The 20375-nt window shown below is 45.7% G+C and overlaps 1 protein-coding gene across 1 annotated transcript in view; it reads left to right on the plus strand.

Moving 5' to 3' along the window:
• Positions 1-20375, plus strand: part of foxp2 (forkhead box P2) — a 90482-nt gene that overhangs the window by 52712 nt on the left and 17395 nt on the right. Inside the window, 6 exon segments of the mRNA XM_063905891.1 lie at positions 1991-2080; positions 10490-10627; positions 12227-12316; positions 14018-14198; positions 15154-15430; positions 17056-17160. Coding sequence (XP_063761961.1) covers positions 1991-2080; positions 10490-10627; positions 12227-12316; positions 14018-14198; positions 15154-15430; positions 17056-17160 — 881 coding nt within the window.

Below are 20375 nucleotides of genomic sequence, written 5' to 3' on the forward strand. Positions count from 1 at the left end.
ATAAACCTTATAATTACTTTGATTCACCAATCACGGGCAAATTAATAAGGGCCCGTGTTCTAATTAGCGACGTGATTGGCTGCATTCAAGGAATTTGTTTTGTCTCTCGCCTTCAGGAAAAAGAAGTCAACAGTGTTTGATTCCCCCTCCGTTCGAAAAATAAAAGAACAAACATCACAGGGCTGTGTTTGTCTGCAGGTGTTGATGTGTACTTTCAGTGTGTGCCTACTTTTTGCACGTGTGTGTTTTCCAAAGAAAGGCCATGGCTCAGCTTACAGATGTCACACAGACAGACAGACAGACAGACAGACAGACAGACAGACAGACAGACAGACAGACAGACAGACACACACACACACACACACAGACACTTATAAGCCGGTGGCGACTAGCCTCCTCTTACCAAGGAGACGGATCAATGCAGTTAGGACCCAGTGCCAGTATAATGTGTTTGTTTACTTCACTTCAGAAAGCCTGGCTCCTCGTGAGCACCCAGACAGACAGCCCGTCCCCTCCACATCAGCCCCCCCACCTCCAAGCTCTGTCTTTTCATAATTGATCAGGAGGTGGCTGCGTTCCCTGAGGGGTTAAGACATGGCAACTTTTTTTTTTCTCCTCCTTCTCATTCTTTTTTTTCTTTTTTTTACTCCCGTCTTCTCCTCTTGTTTGCACAGGATCTCAATGTACTAGTTCAAACATTGTTCCCACCAGCTGGCAGAGCAGCGCCATATGCACGCCCTGTCAAGGCAGCTGTTGTCATGGATACTGGCAAGCACCAAGAAAATAAAATGAGCACCCCTGATTCCCGAGGAAGTGTCACTCTCCCCATCACAGTTTTTTTTTATATATTATTCCTCCTCCTACTCGTCCTCTTCTTTTTTCATCAAAAAAAGAAACACCTGTGAAGTTTTTGTGTTGTGTGTGTGTGTGTGTGTGTGTGTGTGTGTGTGTTTTTTTGTCTCCCCCCCACCCACTTGATGCTCATGGGCCCTACGAAAACGAGGTAGTGTGGAGCAGCGGCAGCAGCAGCTGTGCACAATGTTCTCTCCTGCCAGACTCTTTCATCCATCTGCTCTTGAAGAATCGTAGTGAAGCTGCTAGCCCAGCTGCCACCGTACCTGTGAAGCTGGAGCTCGCTCGTCACACACTTTCAGTACACACAGCCAGGCAAAGGGGGGGATCTGTAATCCCATCAAACCCTAGAGAAATAAATTACACCACATCCCAACCTCTCTGATTCCTATCATCTCTGGCAAACTCATCAAACGTCATTGATGGCCAATTTTACAAATGTTTCTTCCCACGTGTAAACAGCTGTGAGCTAATATCACCCCGCATGGAAAAAGGTCTCTCCTCCTCCATCTACCTGTGCATCCTTCTATCATCTAGCACCCACCCTGTGCTCCTGAGCGTCCTTAATGCATAGCGTGAAACCTGTGCTGCTAGTTAATTCACTCTAAATGTAATCTGATGTTGATTTTGTCAACTTTAATTACAGCTCCCAGGGACACTTCACATGGCGCTGCCTCTACTTCAAATTGATATTATGAATATGCAAATGTGGTGGTAATTTGCCGAGAGAAGTGGATATTTCAGTTGAGCACACACTAGACAGGTCAATTCTACCGACGCTCTGTCTTTTTCTTTTTTTCCCCCGGCACACCACCACCACCACCACCACCCCCCTCTGCACCTCCACCCTCTTCTTCATGGGTGCTCTAGACAAACTATATTTATCTTGATCACAGCTCTGTGAATTGTTACTAAAGCGTACCTCCAACGTGGTGTTAACCGCGTCAGAATGAGTTGCGGGAAATAGCAGGTGATTTTTGACAGCGATGACTGTTTTGTCCCTGAAAATGTGAATTATCTCCGCTGTCAGCTTCAGGAAATCTAATAGTTTATTTCCACTGTTTCCACCCTGTTCCCCATCTTTCTTTTACTTCCATTTTTTCACACCGTCTTTTGTCTTGTGTTCCTTTCTTCCCAGGCCCTACAAGCAGCGAGGCAATTACTCTTGCAGCAGCCAGGCAGTGGCCTGAAATCTCCAAAGAGCCAGGACAAGCAGCGTCCACTGCAGGTAAAGCAGCTCCCCGTCTAATCTCTTAAGTCCATCCATAATACATGCTCCTCCGAAAAGAAGATTTCCTCTGTTCCACAAGTGTGTTTGATTTGCCAACGCAATCCTCCAGACCTGCCGTTGGAATCCTTAAACTGGACAAGGCACTACCCAGGAAGCTAAGAAACGGAGAAAAACAAGGAACATTTTTACGTCTTGTTTCAAATAGACATCATCAAACGGGATGATAATTACGTATAGAATATCCACAGCTCGTATGGTAGCATGATTAGATCTGCTGTTTCCACTCTAGATCCGTAGCATTGTTGACACTTCCAGAGCTTAGTTATTATTCCAAAGACATGTCAGCCTGACAGATGGCTAATTTTAACCGCCTGTCCCCATTCCCACTTTTCACAACTAATTTGCCTTATTGATTCGTAGAGCCGTCTATTCCTGTTGATTTGAAAAAGGTCACACACATATATGCACACTAACACATCCTCTCTCTTCCTGGCGTGAAGATTTCTCTCCCATTCTGCTCGTTTTAGACGGTGACTTTCGCCTCAAATGACGTCAGGCCCCTTGACATCTGCTCCCGTGTTTTTATTATTATTATTTTTGATTCAATGTATTTTTAGCCGTTTGAAATTGAAGTCTGGGACTCGGTGCCCTGCACTCGGCTAATAAGTACTATCAAAGAGCAACGCTCATTAGGGGGCTCTGTGCATTTCATTAATGTCAGGGAAATTGGCGTTAACCTCACCCGTTGATATTTTCACAGAGTCTAACAATGGTGACACCTTCAATTGGAGTCACACCTCTGTGTTCCTAATTACGCACAGGCAGAGAGATAAGGCTGGCGAAGGCGCCGTCACGCTCCTGCATTTAAATAATTCACCTCATCAGGAGTGTCAATATTACCCGTATATTCACACATATTGGCATCAGAAACATATTTCTCAAAAGTTGTTTATTTATCTGAGTCTAATTAAACAAAAGGGTCTACTTCTTCCTCTATTTGAGGTGAATATATTCAAACAAGCACTGATCTACAAATGCCTGCATAGTCACCACGCGGCAGGAGGAACAATATTGAATGAGAGCAGTGTGGGTGCATGATAACCGTCAGGCCACATCCAAGCCCTTTCCTCTAATAACACCAGCCCATGGTAAATATTGAATATTTACATTTGCTTACTCCTAGCCTCGCGATATGAATCAATGTGAATCAGAGGGGCCTGTCGATAGACCCCGGCCCGGGATCCCAACTAATCCATGTGTTGATCCAGCCTTTATTAACATCCTCACCTCTTTGTTCCAAAAAAAGTCTCCTTTATAGAGCGTCCCACTCTCCCTCTGATACACACCAGCTCAAACAGTGCATTCTGGTTCAAGATCACTTTTACACTGCCTTGAATCCGCTCATTTCAAATGACATTTTAGCTGTACTACTCCCATTGTGTAAATATCAGTATAAGGCAGCAGGAACTCTGACTTGATTAAAAATCCGTTCATATTGTTTCTTGCCTCTTGTCAGTGCCAGGTACTCTTCTCTTGTCTTGAGGGACTATACACAATAAAGCTGCATTATTTACCTGGATTACAGGGCCACAATGGGTGCTATAGTGCAATATTTTATTAGCTGCACGGCTTGATAACAGTCAATGGCAATCAAGCGGCATGTTTTCCACCGGAGGAATCAGGCACATTGATCCCCTTGTATGATTAGCGCCTCAGAAAGTGGGGAAAGGATTAATATTACCATGACATCCTGCTTATGGTAGAGATACTGATAAATCCTCTGCCAGTCTTTTTCCCCCTTGTTCTCCAATCTTTGGTATTTAAGAGCGGGGAAATGATCCATAGATCATGGCATGTAAATTATTTAGTACACAAGCATCTAAGTGCCTCAGCTTGCAGTTTTAATTACGCGTATTAGCGGCTAAAGGCTCTCGCCTGACTAATTCTATCCGCTCGCTCATCGCTGCTCCTCAGGAGTTGATGATGCGGAGGCAGGCAGCTCTGGCATCCACACACACACACACACACACGCATGTAAAGAAAAAAAACAGCCTCACAAACACACATACAAACACACACACAAGCTGCTTCTCCACATTTGCGTAATGTGACAGGTCTATTATTACACAGTAAGCCCACGGGAGCACTCAATAAACACCTATTTCTCCCTGTAAATCCCCCTGCCTCCGCCATGCTGCTTACACGGCTCTCCCAAGGCACACAACACCCTCTCGTCTCCGTCTCCTCTCTGCCCTCCTCTCCGTAGCAATATCCCCCCCCCCCTTCTGAAAGGCGTTTATACACTGACATTTGGAATACAAATAAAGAAATGCGGACAAGGAGAGGCGGAGAGGATTACAGTGGCCTATGAATCTGACAGTTGTTTCGCTCGCACACACACACAAACATCTACACACACACACATGACAGTTACTTAAAGTTTTTACATTGTGACTTTGAGCAACTGTTGTTGTAACTGACTCCATTGATGGTGATGATTAGAAACCGGGCCGAGCTGGAGTTAAAGAAGCTTAAATCCTTTGTTCAAAATGTTTGGAGGAAAGGCTTATCCCGTAAAATAACAATGCCAGATATTGAGGCGACACAACCACCATCCCGCCAACACGCCCTTTATGACACATGCATTGAATTACCAAATGATTACCTTTTGGTTTTGGTGCTTAAAGTATGTTTGTTGCTAATATGCAGCAGACTATTTCTACAATGTGGCCTCCCATCCATCCACCATCCATCCATCCATCCATCTATCGATATGAGTACTTCTTCCACCTCTATGTGCCACTAACTCAGCCAAATTGACTCTCTAACTCTGCTTTGTGAGCGTGTCAGATGGGGGGGCTGGAGAGTGTGACCCCTTCCTCCAAACATCCAATTCCTAACCATGCACCCCCCGCAGAGAGAGTGTTGCTGCTCTGCCCCTTTCACACCGTCAAGCTGTGAATACCTTTTTAACAGGACTAATAACCTCAGTCCCATCTGTGCAACGCTGCGCTCTAACCAAAAAATATTTAAGCTTTTTTTCTTATGGATGGAGGAGATGTTGGTTTAGCCCGGCGTTCTGTAAATTCTACGGCTTCCTGCCCAGGCCAGTCAAGATTGGTTGTGGGCACTGGGCCATCGGAGGAAGTGTCACACTTTTTAAAGGTCAGGTCTACCACTGAGCCAATATCACCTCGATGGAAGAACTCATCTGCTTACTGCTTTCATCCGGAACACACACACACACACACACACAGATGCAGGGAAAAGGGCTGCGATGCTAGGCTTGAGTATAGGTTAGCTGACTCCAGCGTGCGTGGCTAAAGCATTCACATTTACATTCATGAATATATCTTGCCACTGCATCCCCTCTGGTTGGATCTGAAAATAGAGAGAAATTGTCACTACTGCGAGGAGGGGGAGATAATATGTTATTCATGTGAAAAACTTCTGTTGACTCTGAGAAAAAAAAAAACCGTCAGCACATTTTAAGTCAAACAGCCTCTGTTACTGCTTTTGTAACCAGAAAACAAGATATTTTTTTCACTCCCTCCCTTCTGCTCTGCTTCTGTTTCTTTTTTTTTCCTCCTGCATTTACAACACCTACAGGACAAGATTGCTAAATTGCGAGGACAGAGCAGGTTCATCATTGTGATGCAAAAGAAGTTGAAATGCAACCCCAAGGCGAGGTAGCTGAGTTTGGGGGATCAAGAGAAAGTGAGAGGGGAGGGAAGGATAAAAAAAAAAAAAAATAGGAAGTAGCTCAGACCTTTGATGTAGCAGCAACAAATTTACCTTGTGACAGAAGATACATGGGTGCAATAAACGAGTTATACCAGCCCTTACACATGCAATCAGATGATTCTGGCCAGGGTGTTAATTGGATCCTAACCGGCAGATCTGATACGCCTGGGCCCGGTGGTGAGGGGGGAAAGCCTTTCCAAGTGATGAACTATAATTCACTGAGCTGCTTGAAGCACTTGTAATTTACTGTGTGTCACTGATGAAGAGGCTGATCCAGTGGAGGCCATATTACCTGCAACATCAGAGGGAAGTGTGTGTGTGTCCCCCTCCTTCCCCCACGTTCTCCCTCTCACTTGTACTTTCTTTTCTCTTTCTTCCTCTCTGTGCACTTTCCCATCGCTCTGATTTTACTCTTGAAAAATGCACACCTGCAGGGTAGAAGCAGTCGGGAGTGAATCGTGCCAGTTTAATGATAAAGGTGCTACAATTTGTACTGATAATGACACAAACAATGTCACACACTACATCGGGAGAGGCTTAATCAATGACTATCTGCATGTTGAGATAAATCAATGTGGAAATTGTGCTAAGCCCGTCCCCATTTCCTCAGGCTTCTTTTTTTTTTATACGAGGCTTTTGCATGATGGGCCTTTTATGTTATGATAAATTGCACTTCCCTTGCCAAACTGCTATGGAAATTGATTTAGGGAAAACATTCAGTAATGTACTAAGCTTCAGTCCTGACAATCTGGAGTATTGATCTTCTCTAAGCTGGAAAACATGATGTGTGTGTGGCTCCTATGTGGTTTTACATGGTAAGATCTTCTCACACACACTCTTAGTTAGGGTTAGGGTTAGCGCCAGACCCCTGTAGCCTTGGTGGTTCTCCAAGTGGAGAGTCCTGGCTATCAATAATCATGTGGCCAGATTGGGCAGTAATTGGCTAGTAAGTGCCAGCTGAAAGGAACTCCACAGGTCAGAAGTGCACAAGCTCTGAGGGGGTCCTCTGGGACGCTCATGGGAGTCAGATGAAACAGGGACGTGGGTAGTCGGTGGAAGCCCCTTTTCTCTCCTCGACGTCTTACTCTCTGTGTGTAAAAAGAAACTGGTGGCTTAATTAGGAGCAGCTCCCTGCCAAGGATCCACAGTAATTACCCACTAGGACCCTTCCATTTCTCATCGCAGTTATCTTAAGCAGTGTCTGTAGCTCAGTCCCCTGTCCGGCGCTACAGGAACATCCTGTCGTTGATAACCGCCCGTGCTCCCGCAATGTTTATGGCCGACATCTAATCGGCCCTGCTTATTACTGCTAAGTGAATTCTATAGAAGGAAATCGAATAAAAAAGGAATGCCTCTCCGCTGGACTTTAATTGTTTAAGTTTGAACTCCACTTATCTCCCGCTTTAGGTGATTTGAGTTGACTCATTGCCGTGAAGATAAAGCGCCACACAGTGGAGTGGGTGTAATTGCTGGAAGTGCTTTTGTCCACTGGTCCAGATAGTTGGAGGCAGGGAGCTGTGAGCAGAGGTGTTTTGCATTTAATGGCAGATCGGCCAGTTAAATCAAACATAACGAGAGACTCTAGGTGCCAGCTCTGCCTGGAAGACATACCTGAGCTCTCTCCGTGGAAGAGCGTGACCTTTTGTGAGGCATTGGACAGGCTGGTTACAGGCGGGAGTGGTGTAATGATCTGCTTGTTCTGCTGAGGGCCCCACCAGTGTTTTCACTTCAGGAGCCAATTTAAGGGTGCTTTGTTTTGCTCTCCAACTTTGAGGGCAACCACATGGCTTCAAAGTTCATGCCAATACTGCTCATCGTTCCCTTCAACACGCGGCGCATAAACAAACAGGGGTTCAACACGGAGAAAAAACAGCATTTTCACAGTGAAGTCATTTGCATTTCCCATCAAATGGGCTCTCTTAGAAACAGGAGCACCTTTTTCTGTTATTAAGGTCCCAAGTGGCCCCATCAGCTGCAGCTAATTCCAAACCATTTAATAAATCCCGTTAATATTACTTGTGCACCAGCATTGGAAATATATCCTTTTGGATGACAGAGGAACAGAGGCACAGCCCAATTGGATATCATGGCTGCAGAGAGAGTCTATTCGCAGGCGCGCGGATGTTTACGCCACTGCCATCGTCGAGTAAATGCTCATTAATTTTATCCCTTCGTGGCAAAATCATTTCTAGGAGAGGCAATTCAGCCTCCTGTTCCTTTCAATTCACCGCTCACGTCAATCAAGCCCTCGTGCAGTATCCTGCAAAATGGAGGTGTTATATTCCTGCAATTATCATGTCATATACTCGAAAATGTAAATGAACGCGTGTGTAAAATTAAATTTATGGGTTGTCAGTGAAGAATAAGAACCAGGAGAGCAATTACTTATCTGCTTTCATCTCGGAGCCTCTGATACGTCAAGCAGAAAAGCATGCAGTTAAATGCTGGAATTAGCATTGTGCTGCACTTCACAATGGACGTGGGCCAGTGCCTTTTCTCCCCTTCCTTTCTTCCTTCCTCCTGCCTTCCCTGCCTCTTCCTTCCCCTCTTTTTGTTTGGAGCACTGGTGAAATGAAGATGATTATCGGCCATTATGAAATAGAAAGTGTAAAAGGGAACTTCCCTATTTCATAACCTGATTGTTTTGCTGTTTCTTCTGCTGTTTGGTTTTACTCATCGCTGCTAAAATCCTGCATTATTCATTTGCAGGTATCTGTCTTTGAATGCTTGTGTGTCATCCTCGCACAATGAAGAAACATCTTAAAGTGGAATTTATATTTAATTCCACTTTATATATGCATGCGCATACATTTGTGTTTAATCCTGCCCGTCTGCGCCCGCATCCCTTTTGTGAACCAAAACATCTTTGTGCTAGCATCCAATTAATAGTCTTAATGAGTGCATCACTCATGTTGTTTCTCAGCTGCACTCGTCCCATTGTCACAGCATCCAACACAAAACCAGGAGTGACTGCGGGGGTAATTACTTACCTAGCAAATGTACCTTTAAGGGTTAATAACATTGAAGGTGTAAGCAGTGCATTTGCATAATTACACACGGACTGGTTAATTTGCAACTTTTTGACGGCTTTTGTTCAGCGCCTCGCTTATTGTGAATGCATTTTCCTTTGGCACTCTTGCATGGAGGAAGAAAAGAGATGTACCACAACATCCTCCTCCTCCTCCTCCTCCTCCTCCTCCTCCTCCTCCTCCACCTTAGATGGAGTCCCTTCTCTCTAAGACCCTAATGAACAATGGAGGCAGGATTTGTTTGAATATGAATATGAATGTGCAGCGGGGCCGGCTGGAAGTTGACCTTCAGCTGTGATTTTCAGTTCATCAGGATTAGTCAAGGCGGGCGATCAGGAGCCACTAATGCATAATGACTTCTAAAATGAAAAATGTGTAGTGACCATGCAAATGTCTCGGCTAATCAAAGAGGGGGGGAGAACCTGGGGTGGGGGGTGGGCGTCGAGGAGAGGAGAGCTAAACAAGGACGTGTCAAGGCCTGACAGAGAGAGAAAGGGGGAGAGGAATGGAGGGGAAGACATGCATGGAAAGTAATCAAGGCGGCTTGATTAGCCGGCGATGAGGACAGGGATGTCTTATTGGCCCCTTGACACACCATATAGGCCGGCTACTGTCATGGCGCCTCCACACTGTCGCAATTAGCCTCAGCGAAGGTGTTGCTACATGTTGATGTTTTAATTGTGTTATAAAGCTTGTCATTCAAGAATCTTTCATACAAGACAGGCAGCATAGCACCCTAACAAAAAAAAGCATAACATGAGTAAGTTGTTGTGCTATAAAGATTTAATCACATTTTAAAGGTCATACGGGGAAGGAAGACAGGATTTGAGTCGCTTTAATCAAAATGGAGTTGTTCGTTGGTCAAGGATAATCAACTGGTGAAGATCTCGTTGATTTTATTTCCCACTGACAAATCAATGAAATGAGTGACAGCGTTTTCGTGTTGTCCGTTTTTTAAGGAGGAGCTGAAACCCCGATATAGCTGTTAGCTCACACTCCCCCGTAAGTGTGCACACAATCAAAGACGGAAACGAAACGTAACCTTTGTTGATACGTCTGAGGTCATTTCCACTGCCGTCTTTTGCAAAATTACAGAATGTGTGTCTTTGTTTGGTCGGGTGAAGTTCTTCTAGCGTAGTTTGACAACCCATAGTTAATGATTATCTCCCAAAAACAGCTTGTCTGCAGGAGGTGTGTTGTAAATACAGTATAAAAATAAGATATTGTTCATGGGCAACCCCTAAGCCACGACCCCCCCTCATCTTGCTGCTTTGTCCACTTCATCATTATAGTACCAATCAACTGTACATCAGTGCATTTTTCACGCTGTTTCACATTAGCAGCACTGATAGGCATGCTAAAGCAGGGGAAGTTCAAGGGTCCTGCTAATTAAGGTCTACGTCTATTTTAAATCTCCTACTTTTCCCTGCGGGGGTGGAGGCAGAGCAAAAAATAAGAGGAGCAAAACAAAGGCACAGCACCCACGTGTCCTTCAGCATCTCTCCCTACTTTCCCGTCACCAATTACCGACCCTCCCAGAAGATCCACGCACGTCTCTTAACGCTCCATTTCTCCATCTTTTCTCCACCTCACCTCTCTTTCCGACCCATTTTCTCTCTTCTCCGTGGTCCAGGTTCCAGTGTCAGTGGCCATGATGAGTCCCCAGGTGATCACGCCGCAACAGATGCAGCAGATCCTCCAGCAGCAGGTGCTCTCCCCCCAGCAGCTCCAGGCCCTGCTCCAACAGCAGCAGGCCGTCATGCTGCAGCAGGTACACACACACACACACACACACACACACACACACACACACACTCTTTCACCCCGATACACACACACCCATAGATAAATATTTAGGGACAAACACTCTAGTCGCATGCAGACACACGCACACCAGCCGCGTCGCTTAAGAAGCGGGCTGTAGATGCACACAAACAGACACCTAGAAGCATATATTCACCGACACTGACCTTAAAGAGCCATGCACTGCAGATCAACTACACACATGCACAACAATGGCCATTTACATCCCTAAATCTATGAATTCTGGCTGGAAATACACATAAATAGAAGGGTATTTGAAAGAGCTTGACTTTATATAATTCGTATGTCATTCTTCTTAATTTTTTTAACTTACATTATTAAATATGCTAAGATCCGCTATCTAGCTAATGCATTTTGTTCTGTGTGTTGCGTATTGGTCCTTTATTTTGAGAGGAATGGCACCGGGAAGTCCTTGAAAAGTCATCGAATTTGACGTTTAAGAACATATTGGAACCCTGCTTATAGTGCTTCCCTACCCACAATGCTGAGTCACCCACCTGCTCTGAAATCCTCACAGCCACCACAGCAGCCCTGTGTCCTTGACACGCTTACCAAGAGGAATTTAGAAATTGACGTACTTGTTCTTGTCACCTCTAATTAACCATCTCCAGTGTGTCGCCGGTTCAATTCCCTGACAAGCATCCATCAGGGGCCGCGGTGTAGAGCAGGGCACAGCTGAATGATAGGTGATGGATGATGTAATATTTGGAGTCAGCTCGAGGAAGCACAGTCTGGTGTCAGAGTTGAAATGCAGCTGTCACTCGTGGATTTGATTAAGGCAGAGAGGATAGTTTAATTAAGAATGTCAGTCACTCTGGTTATTGCTCTTCATTAGGAGCGCTCGGGAAATAGAGGAGGCTTTCGGTTTTCCAGAGCAAAGGATGTTTCAAACAGAACATAAACCACCCATAAGCCTGAATCAACAATCACAGGGTCCAAACCTGTCCTCAGTCAGCAAAGAATAAATATACTGTTGATTTACAGCAAGTGATGCAAGACATGCCGATATTTATACGGCTGTCAGCAGAAGACTGCTTTATGGACTTCTCTTACCAGCCAATAACAAGAAACAGAATTGAAATGTCTAAATAGCTGTATGTGTGTTTAAGGAATCAGTCAGAACTGCTCCTGAGAGGCTGTATTCTGTTTATTCCAGCCACTCCAAAGGACGCCAGTGCACTCTGGCAGCCAAACGCTTGGTTAATATGATGAATCGTTGCCCCGACAGCACTGTGGGACTATTAAAAGTCCATATGGAGAGGACTGCCAAAGACAGCCAGGATAGAAATCCCAAAAGCAGTTGAACATGTTGTTTATAATGTGCAACAGTTAGATCTCCATTATTGTTTTGCAAGTTCATTAAATAGTTATTTAAACCTCCTCTAAATGCCAAGTCTGATTAATATCATTCAAAACATCATAAAGGGAACAAATAAATATCATGACCTACAAATACTTTATTAAGAGTCGTTGTGTAGATATTAGAAGATAAGATGTATTTACTGAGGAAAATGTGTTTTACTCTATTCTCTCTCTCTGTGTACAGCAACACCTGCAGGAGTTTTATAAGAAACAGCAGGAGCAGCTTCACCTGCAGCTCCTCCAGCAGCAGCACCCCGGCAAGCAGGCTAAAGAGGTGGGTGCAAACTCTCACACTCATCGACACCTATGATTTGTCTACACAATAAATGGTCAAAATGGGAGGCAGAACTCGTAGATAAGTAGAAATATGGAAACAAGTGGTTGTTTAATGCAAATTCTGTTAGATTATTCTTGTTTTGACGACACAAAGCACACATCTTTCTGACAGAAGGATGTCCAACTTGTTAACGAGCCTCTCTGCGGGCCACAGCTAAAGTTACAGTGCTCATAAATCACAGTGACAGGCAGCCGGTGGACATACGTGTCTTGTCCTCTTTGGCCGTCAGATAGGAAGAGATGAGCATGACAGCTTTAGCAACATTTGTGTAGAAGTGTCGAGGCCACATCAAGGCAGCATCGTACGTGTGGAAGCAGTCAAATTGGTCAGAAAAAAAGGCATCACACACACTTCTGTCCCTCTCTCGGATGTGTTGCGCACCTCCTCCAGCAGCCCATTACGCTGCCCCTTCAGGAAGCCGCGGCTGACCTCCCGGCGGCTTTGTTTCTGTTTGGATTTCTGAATAGAGTTTTTCAGGGGGGCCTCGGCCATCAAATATGGAATAGAAATTGCTCCCTTATTTCTCTTGAGGCACGTTGGGGCGGACAAACTGCCTACTTCCATCACTCCATTATGCAGCCTGTTTTTCCATTGAGCGCATCACATGTTTCCTCCCTCCACCTCCACGCTCCTGCATCTCCACCTCCACACAAACATGACAGGCTGCGTGCACATACACATGTACATGAAGAAAAGAGCAAATACTGACACAAAGAATCATCCCGTGTTACATTACAGACTAAAAAGCCTGAATATAATCCCTCAAATTCAATTTAATAGATGCACTTAAAGCCAATTATTACCTGAGTTTACCGATTCAGAGCTTCTGTCTCTTCCTAAAATCCGCCCCCCCCCCCCTGACTTGTTTTGCTGCAGTCACTGAGTTCGATGTTTTTCATTCTGTTGTTGTTTTTATTGTTGTTTTGCACAGGGCTTACGCAATTGCCTGCCTGGCCCAACGATAAACAACTCTGTGAGGCAGCGAGGGGAGCAGAGAGAGGGTGGAGCGGGGGCAGGCGTTGTGCATGTGGGTGCAAATCTATTTGTGTGTGTGTGTGTGTGTGTGTGTGTGTGTGTGTGTGTGTGTGTGTGTGTGTGTGTGTGTGTGTGTGTGTGTGTGTGTGTGTGTGTGTGTGTGTCTGTGTGTCTGTGTGTGTGTGTTTTCACGTTTGCACTTCTGTCCATGCATTGGTGCGATGCTGTAAATCTTTCATTCTGCCAGCTCCCTCTGGCCACATAAGCTGTAACAGACCATCAGTGGAGGCGAGACAATTAACTATCAAGGGGGGTTGTGGGATTGGGGGGGGGGGGGGGGATTATACCAGAGGCTTAGTATCATACACAATCACAAGCACAGACACTGACGGGCTCGAGAGCCGCTGTATCCACACACAGCTTTGTGTCTGTTTGTGTGTGTGCGCTCGCACACAAAGAGAGGCAACAACACCACACACAGCAGGCAGGGCGAAGTGAGCACAGACAGAGAGGCAGAGCTGGAGGAGAACAGGTGTAGCTAAGGTCACGGCGCTGGAGTGAGTGCAGACTCTCCCTACACTTTCTCAGTTGTTAATTTGTTTGTAATTTTTCCCTCCCTCTTCCTCCTCTCCTCTCTCCGGCTCCCCTCCTTCCTCTCTATAGCAACAGCAGCAGCAGCAGCAGCTGGCCGCCCAGCAGCTCGTCTTCCAGCAGCAGCTCCTGCAGATGCAGCAGCTCCAGCAGCAGCAGCACCTGCTCAACATGCAGCGGCAGGGCCTGCTGTCGCTGCCCGGGCCCGCCCCCGGACAGGCCGCCCTGCCCGGACAAACCCTGCCCCAGCCAGGTAAGAAGAGGAGGAGCAGTGGGATGACGAGAGAGGATGTAGATAATCTGACTGATATGACTTGGTGGTCACAGGCTCAAGTGAGGTGTAAGTGTTTCTCTGTCTCTTCCAGCTCGACTGTTTTTGTTTTTCTCATTGGTATGCACCTGTGTCCCCCCTGCGTTATCTCTAAGTATGTCTGCCTCCCCCTCATTGGTATGCTCTTCAACCATCTACTTTGTCTCTAACTCTCCACATGATCGTTTTGTTCACTCTTCCATTCTCTCCTTTCTCTCTCTTCTTGTCTGATTGTGGCTCTCCTTGTCTACTTCTGTTTCTCTCTCAGCTCTGCCTGTGTTTGTTGTTTTCTCTCTTTCGCTCTTTCTATTCCCCCACGCTCCCAAACCCCCCCCCCCCACTCTCCCTCCTTCATTTCCCCGGTTTGTGTTGTTGTTATTGTTGTTTACTGCCTTCTCTGAGAGCCAGGAGAAGAATAAAAGAACAGAGAGAGAGAAGAGCCAGCTTGTATTTCTTCTCCTGAGCCGAGTAAACACCTATGTATGTTGTTTACCGGCAAAATGGCGCCGACAGAAGGAACTAGCAGGGAGATGTTAGATAGGAATGAAAGTCAGTGAATATTTCTAAATGAGTTGCCAAGCAGTGGACACAGCTTGTTAATCTCAGATAAAAAACGTACTTCTATCAATGTTTTATTCCTCATTTTCATCTGAAACGCACAAATCTGAGTAGGCAGATAACACACACTTGGTTTTATTGATCTCTGTTGGTTCAAACTCAGGTTTGCTTTGACAAAAACAGGATGATCGTCTCCCTGAGGAAAAGTCCTTGAGTCATGCAACTTCTTTGGGTTGTTGAATAAAGTTTGAGGAGTTTAGAGTTAAGCTTTTGTCTCACACACGACACACAGGTTTGCATTTATGGTATAACTTTGCTCCTTTTGTGATTGTTCCTCTAGCTGGCCTGAGCCCCGCTGAGCTGCAGCAGCTGTGGAAGGACGTGACCGGAGGCGGCGGTCACGCCATGGAGGACAACGGCATCAAACACAGCAACAGCGGCAACGGAGGAGGCGGCGGTTTAGACCTCTCCACCAACAACTCTTCCTCAACTACCTCCTCCTCCAACCCCGCCAAAGCTTCACCGCCCATCTCCCACCATTCCATCGCCAACGGACAGTCCCCCGGCCTCAACCACAGAAGAGAGAGGGAACGGGAACGGGAAAGGGAGCGGGAGAGGTAAAAAAAATATTTCAAATCTCGCCCACCTAGGCAGAGCAGATGAAGTGTTTACACCCTTCACACACACACTTGTGTTTCATGACTCAAAACAGAAACACATCAGAGTATTTGTCGCCGCGCTACAAGAGGGAAAATTGTTTATTTGTTCAATAGTTTATTAGTGTCTTGGTGAAAGAAAACAAGAGCCTTGTTCTCCCAGGGGAGCCGGCGTGCCATTGAACACACTTAGCTTGCACACAGTTATCAAACGCAGGGAGAGGAAGCCATGCAGGCAGGCGCTCTCACTACAAGCCTCTCTGGCAGGCGAGACAAGGTAACCTCCTTGTACATTAAGTATTTAGTGCTTTCTCTCTTTTTTTCTCTTTTGAAAATTACCTTCTTTGCTTGCTTGTCATGTAAACAGAATACGTGATGCCTTGAGTGGCATTTCCAGGATGTTTATCCTTGTGATGGCGTCTTTTATAAATGCACCCAGCACCAACACACTGTTCACATATCCGCCTATCTGGCCCATGCATTATTCAAAGACTTTTCTTGGGCGATATTATAATAAGGACTTAGGGTAGCGCTGTGTGTGTGTGGGTGTGTGTGTGTGTGTGTGTGTGTGTGTGTGTGTGTGTGTGTGTGTGTGTGTGTGTGTGTCTGTCTGCCCGGTAGAGACTCACACTGGAGGTGGAAGTGCTGTGTAATTGGTTTAAAGTAGATGCTATCTCTCCAGCACCACTAAAAGGAGGCTTGAAAAAGATACCTTCAGAGGGAAGACAGAGAGGAAGAGAGAGGTAGGGAGGGAATGAGAAGAGAAGGAAGGAAAAATAGATGATATCTGCTTGTGTCCTGAGGGACGTGTGGTGTCTCATAATGATCGAACACGGGGTATTGTCAGGAGCACTGCTTACTAACATGTCACAGATCGATGTGGGGAAAGCCCTTCTGTAAGAAAGAAACCCAGTGTGAGCTCCTCCAGCGCTGACACACATATTCATGGACCACACACACACGCACATAGGCATCGACCACACACATGCATAACCTATAAGCAGACAAACACACACATACTGTACGCAACACACTCCTCTTCTAAAGGTTAAACTGTCATCTTTAATAGGATGTGCCGTCTAGGCGGGGTCGTAACTTATTTGGGTGCCATTTGAAAAACGCCAGAGCAGCCCCTGCCCCCGTTGTCCTCAAAAGAACATAAGTTACACAGAGTATTAATCTCCTGATGAAAATGATATGGCTGTCTGGATTTTTAATGTTTACTTGAAAGCGGACTCCTCCCCATAATGGCTTTACAAGATGGGACGGTGGCTACGGCTCACTCTCCATTGGGGGTGTTAGCTCACACATCAGCGTCCTCGCTTAATATTGCAATCATTTAGATTGATTGGAGATGAACAGTTTAATTGAATAGCACACTAAGTTATTCCTTACAGCCAAGTTTCTTGTTTTAATCGACCTTTCAGTATGTTTTTCTTTCACTCTATTTTTCTCGCCTTGCTTCTTTCGAAAATGAACTGACCTGTTTTGACCCCTTTCTTGTCGATTTGTCTCTCCTGACCTCCCTCTACCTCTCTGATTTCTTGTTTTCTTATTCCTCTCTTTTCCTCTGCACAATTTTTCAGTTCACTACATGAAGAAAATGGAGGCACCCACCCCCTGTACGGCCACGGTGTGTGCAAGTGGCCCGGATGCGAGAACATCTGCGAGGACTTCGGACAGTTTTTGAAGTAAGAACATGTTATACTGCTCACCTCCTCCTGCTGCCACCATGGGGGGATTTAGTGCGCCTGTTTTATCGTGAAACACAGAAGTTCCCCCCCTACACCACAGCAGCTTCTTTCTGTGGGTACAAAGGAAACATCAGAGGCTCTCACAGAGCGCACTCTGACCCCGCAGACAGCCAGTTGTCAGGGTTCAGCTCCAGCAGCGCAGGATTCAAACCAACTCTGATCCATAACAAATCTCCTTCCTGCCGTGGAAGGGCCTGATAGGTTTGTGAGAAAGCGTCAAAAGCTAATGGTAACCCGCACGGCCGCACACTTACCTTCCACAACAAAGGCCCCCATTCACTGTTGTCATGGTGCAGGCGCCAGAGCGAATTAACTCTTCATGCTCCATCAACAATTTAGTTAATTAGCTCATTTGTAATTGGCCGGCTTTGTTGCCAGGATGTTAGTGGGGTGACATCAAAGGAAGAAGGTGTTTGCAGCGCTGCCGATTACAGGTTATCACATTGCCACTCACTGAGAGTCTCTCCCTCTCTCCCTCTCACTATCACTCTTTTCCTGCCTCCCTGCTCTCACACAGAGAAGAAAAGAAAGGGGAAAGCTTTAATTTGAATATTCTAATTAGATTTGTAATTAACTGTGAAATAACGATCTGGCGAGTGTTTTTCACCAGCTGTAAATGTCCATGTGAATGGCATATTTTCCAAATTATGCATTTCTCTACAGTAGTGACTGTAATAAGTTGCAGAACGGTAGAAAATGTACTGATAAAAGAAACTAGTCCACCCATGGGGGAGCTGCTGCAGGATTTAGGTCAGGCTTTTGCTAATTCCACAGCAGCTTGTGAATTAAAGCTAAAAGGTGTCTCCGTGAAATGAGACGACTCAATAAAAATACTGTTTACCAGTCTTTGTAACACGCAGGCTAACGTGACATTAAGCTGCATTTTCACACTCCATCATCGCATACAATGCACTCAAAAGGAAGAACAATCGACAGTGATGGATTTAGAATGAATCAGAGGTGAATATATATTCCAACCATTGCCTGACAAGTGTGTTTGCTTATCCCCTGTGGAAAATGTGCCACATACATGTCAATGTCAACATCCATTTTCTGCAGCAGCACATCCATAGGCATGCACAGAAGCCTTGCTTACGGAAAGCCTGCTTGCTGTGTGCAATGCATTGTCTAACCTCGGCGAGTCCAAGAGGAAGAGTTTGCATTGCAGCTCGGGGACAAATGTGTGTGTGAGAAGGCAAGCCGGCATCAGATTAGCAGTTTTTCTGATATCTTGTCCTATCACCTCAGTACACTTACTTACAGGAGACATCAGTCTATCCCTCAGCTCTGTATGCTCTAAGGATACTGTGTCTGGGTAGCTTAGCTTGGTTGTTTAGGCGAGGGGCAAGAGATGTGTGAAGCGATGTGCCTGTGAATCCAGTAAGCTGCTAAGCTAACGCAAAAGGATGTTGTAAAAATACAAACGGAGAGAAAACGGGTAGACAAGAAACTTGAAACACTCGGATGGCAGATATTGGTTGCTACAAAACGGAACAGTGTCTTGGTTCAGCAACACACACACACACACACACACCCCTGCAAGTGAGAGGCTGGCTCTCATACTGTAACCCAGCCACACATGAAAACAAGCACCAACAAAGAAGCCAGACTTGTCATAGGAACAAAGATGGCTGCTCGCTGGCGTGCCTTGGAGCGGTGATTGTCGGTGTCAGAGGGAGCGCTTTCATGTTTCCGGAGATGCCAGTCGCACACACACACACACGCAGGCACAGTTTAAACGGGGTTACATAAAGCGGGTGTCACATTTTTAGATGACAGTTCAGATGTTGGTAGTTGGGAGGGGGGGGGGGGGTTACCCAAGTCAAGCTGGAGTCTGGTAGCTCAGCTCAGCGGCGGTGACACGTTTAGTCATCTATTGTTTTGTTGCATGAAGAAAGTTGTCAGGATCAGCATTTAATAGCTCCTCAGCGCGCTTTTAAGTCGCTCTCACCTGGAAAAGGTAGCCGCGAGGTGGCTGGCACCCTGAATTAGCTCTCTGAAGTTCAAAATGAAATAATATTGCCTGGGAATGTTTCTGGGTTTGTGTGCGTGTATGTGTGTGAGAGAACAAGAAAAACATTAATGCTATTAGTGTTTGTGCTGGAGCTATTTTTGTAGGGAGCCTGAATCGTAGACATAAAAAAAAAAAGGCAATTAACTTTTTGAACATTTAGCCACTTTATATGTAGCATTAGCATAGCTTTATGACGCCCTGCCTGCACAAAACCATCTATTTGCTTTTAATTCAATCTCAAATAAATATATGTTTCCATATTAATATCCTTTCACCTCAATATGATCCAGTCTAATCTGAACATAAACAGATACTTGCTCCCACACACACACACACACACACACACACACACACACACACACACACACACACACACACACACACTCTGTCACCCATCTGCTCTCCCTATTACAGGCAGGAAGGCAGGCTCCATGTTAAAATGGCAAGCTCAGCCGCTAACGTGAACGTCGGTGTCTGTAACCCGCTGCTAATTAAACCCACAAGGCAGCAGCCAAGTGTCTGTGCCTCAGTGTACTGCACACACAAACACACACACACACACACACACACTGTGGAGGAAGGCAGGCAGGCCCCTGGCCCCTGGATGGCTGAGCTCCCCTCCACACGTCTGCTGCACTGTGACAAGACCTTTAAAACGGAGGGCATTACTTATGCACCACCACCACAGGGAGTGTGTGTGTGTGTGTGTGTATGTGTGTGTGTGCGTGTGCATGTGTGTGTTTATGCATGCTAGTAGGTGTATAGGTGTGTGTATACATTAGTGTGAGTGTAGACAGTTTGGGGGCCTGTTCTCTGCAGCCCCTGATGATACACACAGACAATTAGCAGATCGTCCACACAGTAGATTTATTATAAGGCCCTTAGTGGACGTTGATGGCGTATACATATTCATACACACAGCTGCTGGGAAAACCTTTGAGGTAACTTGTCTTTAAGAGAAACTGCAGCATCCAATAAAAACAAATCTTTATCCGTGTCTCACCTCCCCCCTCCCCCTCCTCCTCCTCTCTGTGTCTTTATTTGCTCTGATTTCTCCACCTTTGCCACAGCTCTACAGCATCCCTAAACACTTCAACACGCGGGTAATTCCCTCTTCAAGGCGAGGAAATCAATGTTC

Source organism: Eleginops maclovinus, chromosome 17 (genome assembly GCF_036324505.1).
Source record: "Eleginops maclovinus isolate JMC-PN-2008 ecotype Puerto Natales chromosome 17, JC_Emac_rtc_rv5, whole genome shotgun sequence".
Taxonomy (NCBI): domain Eukaryota; kingdom Metazoa; phylum Chordata; class Actinopteri; order Perciformes; family Eleginopidae; genus Eleginops; species Eleginops maclovinus.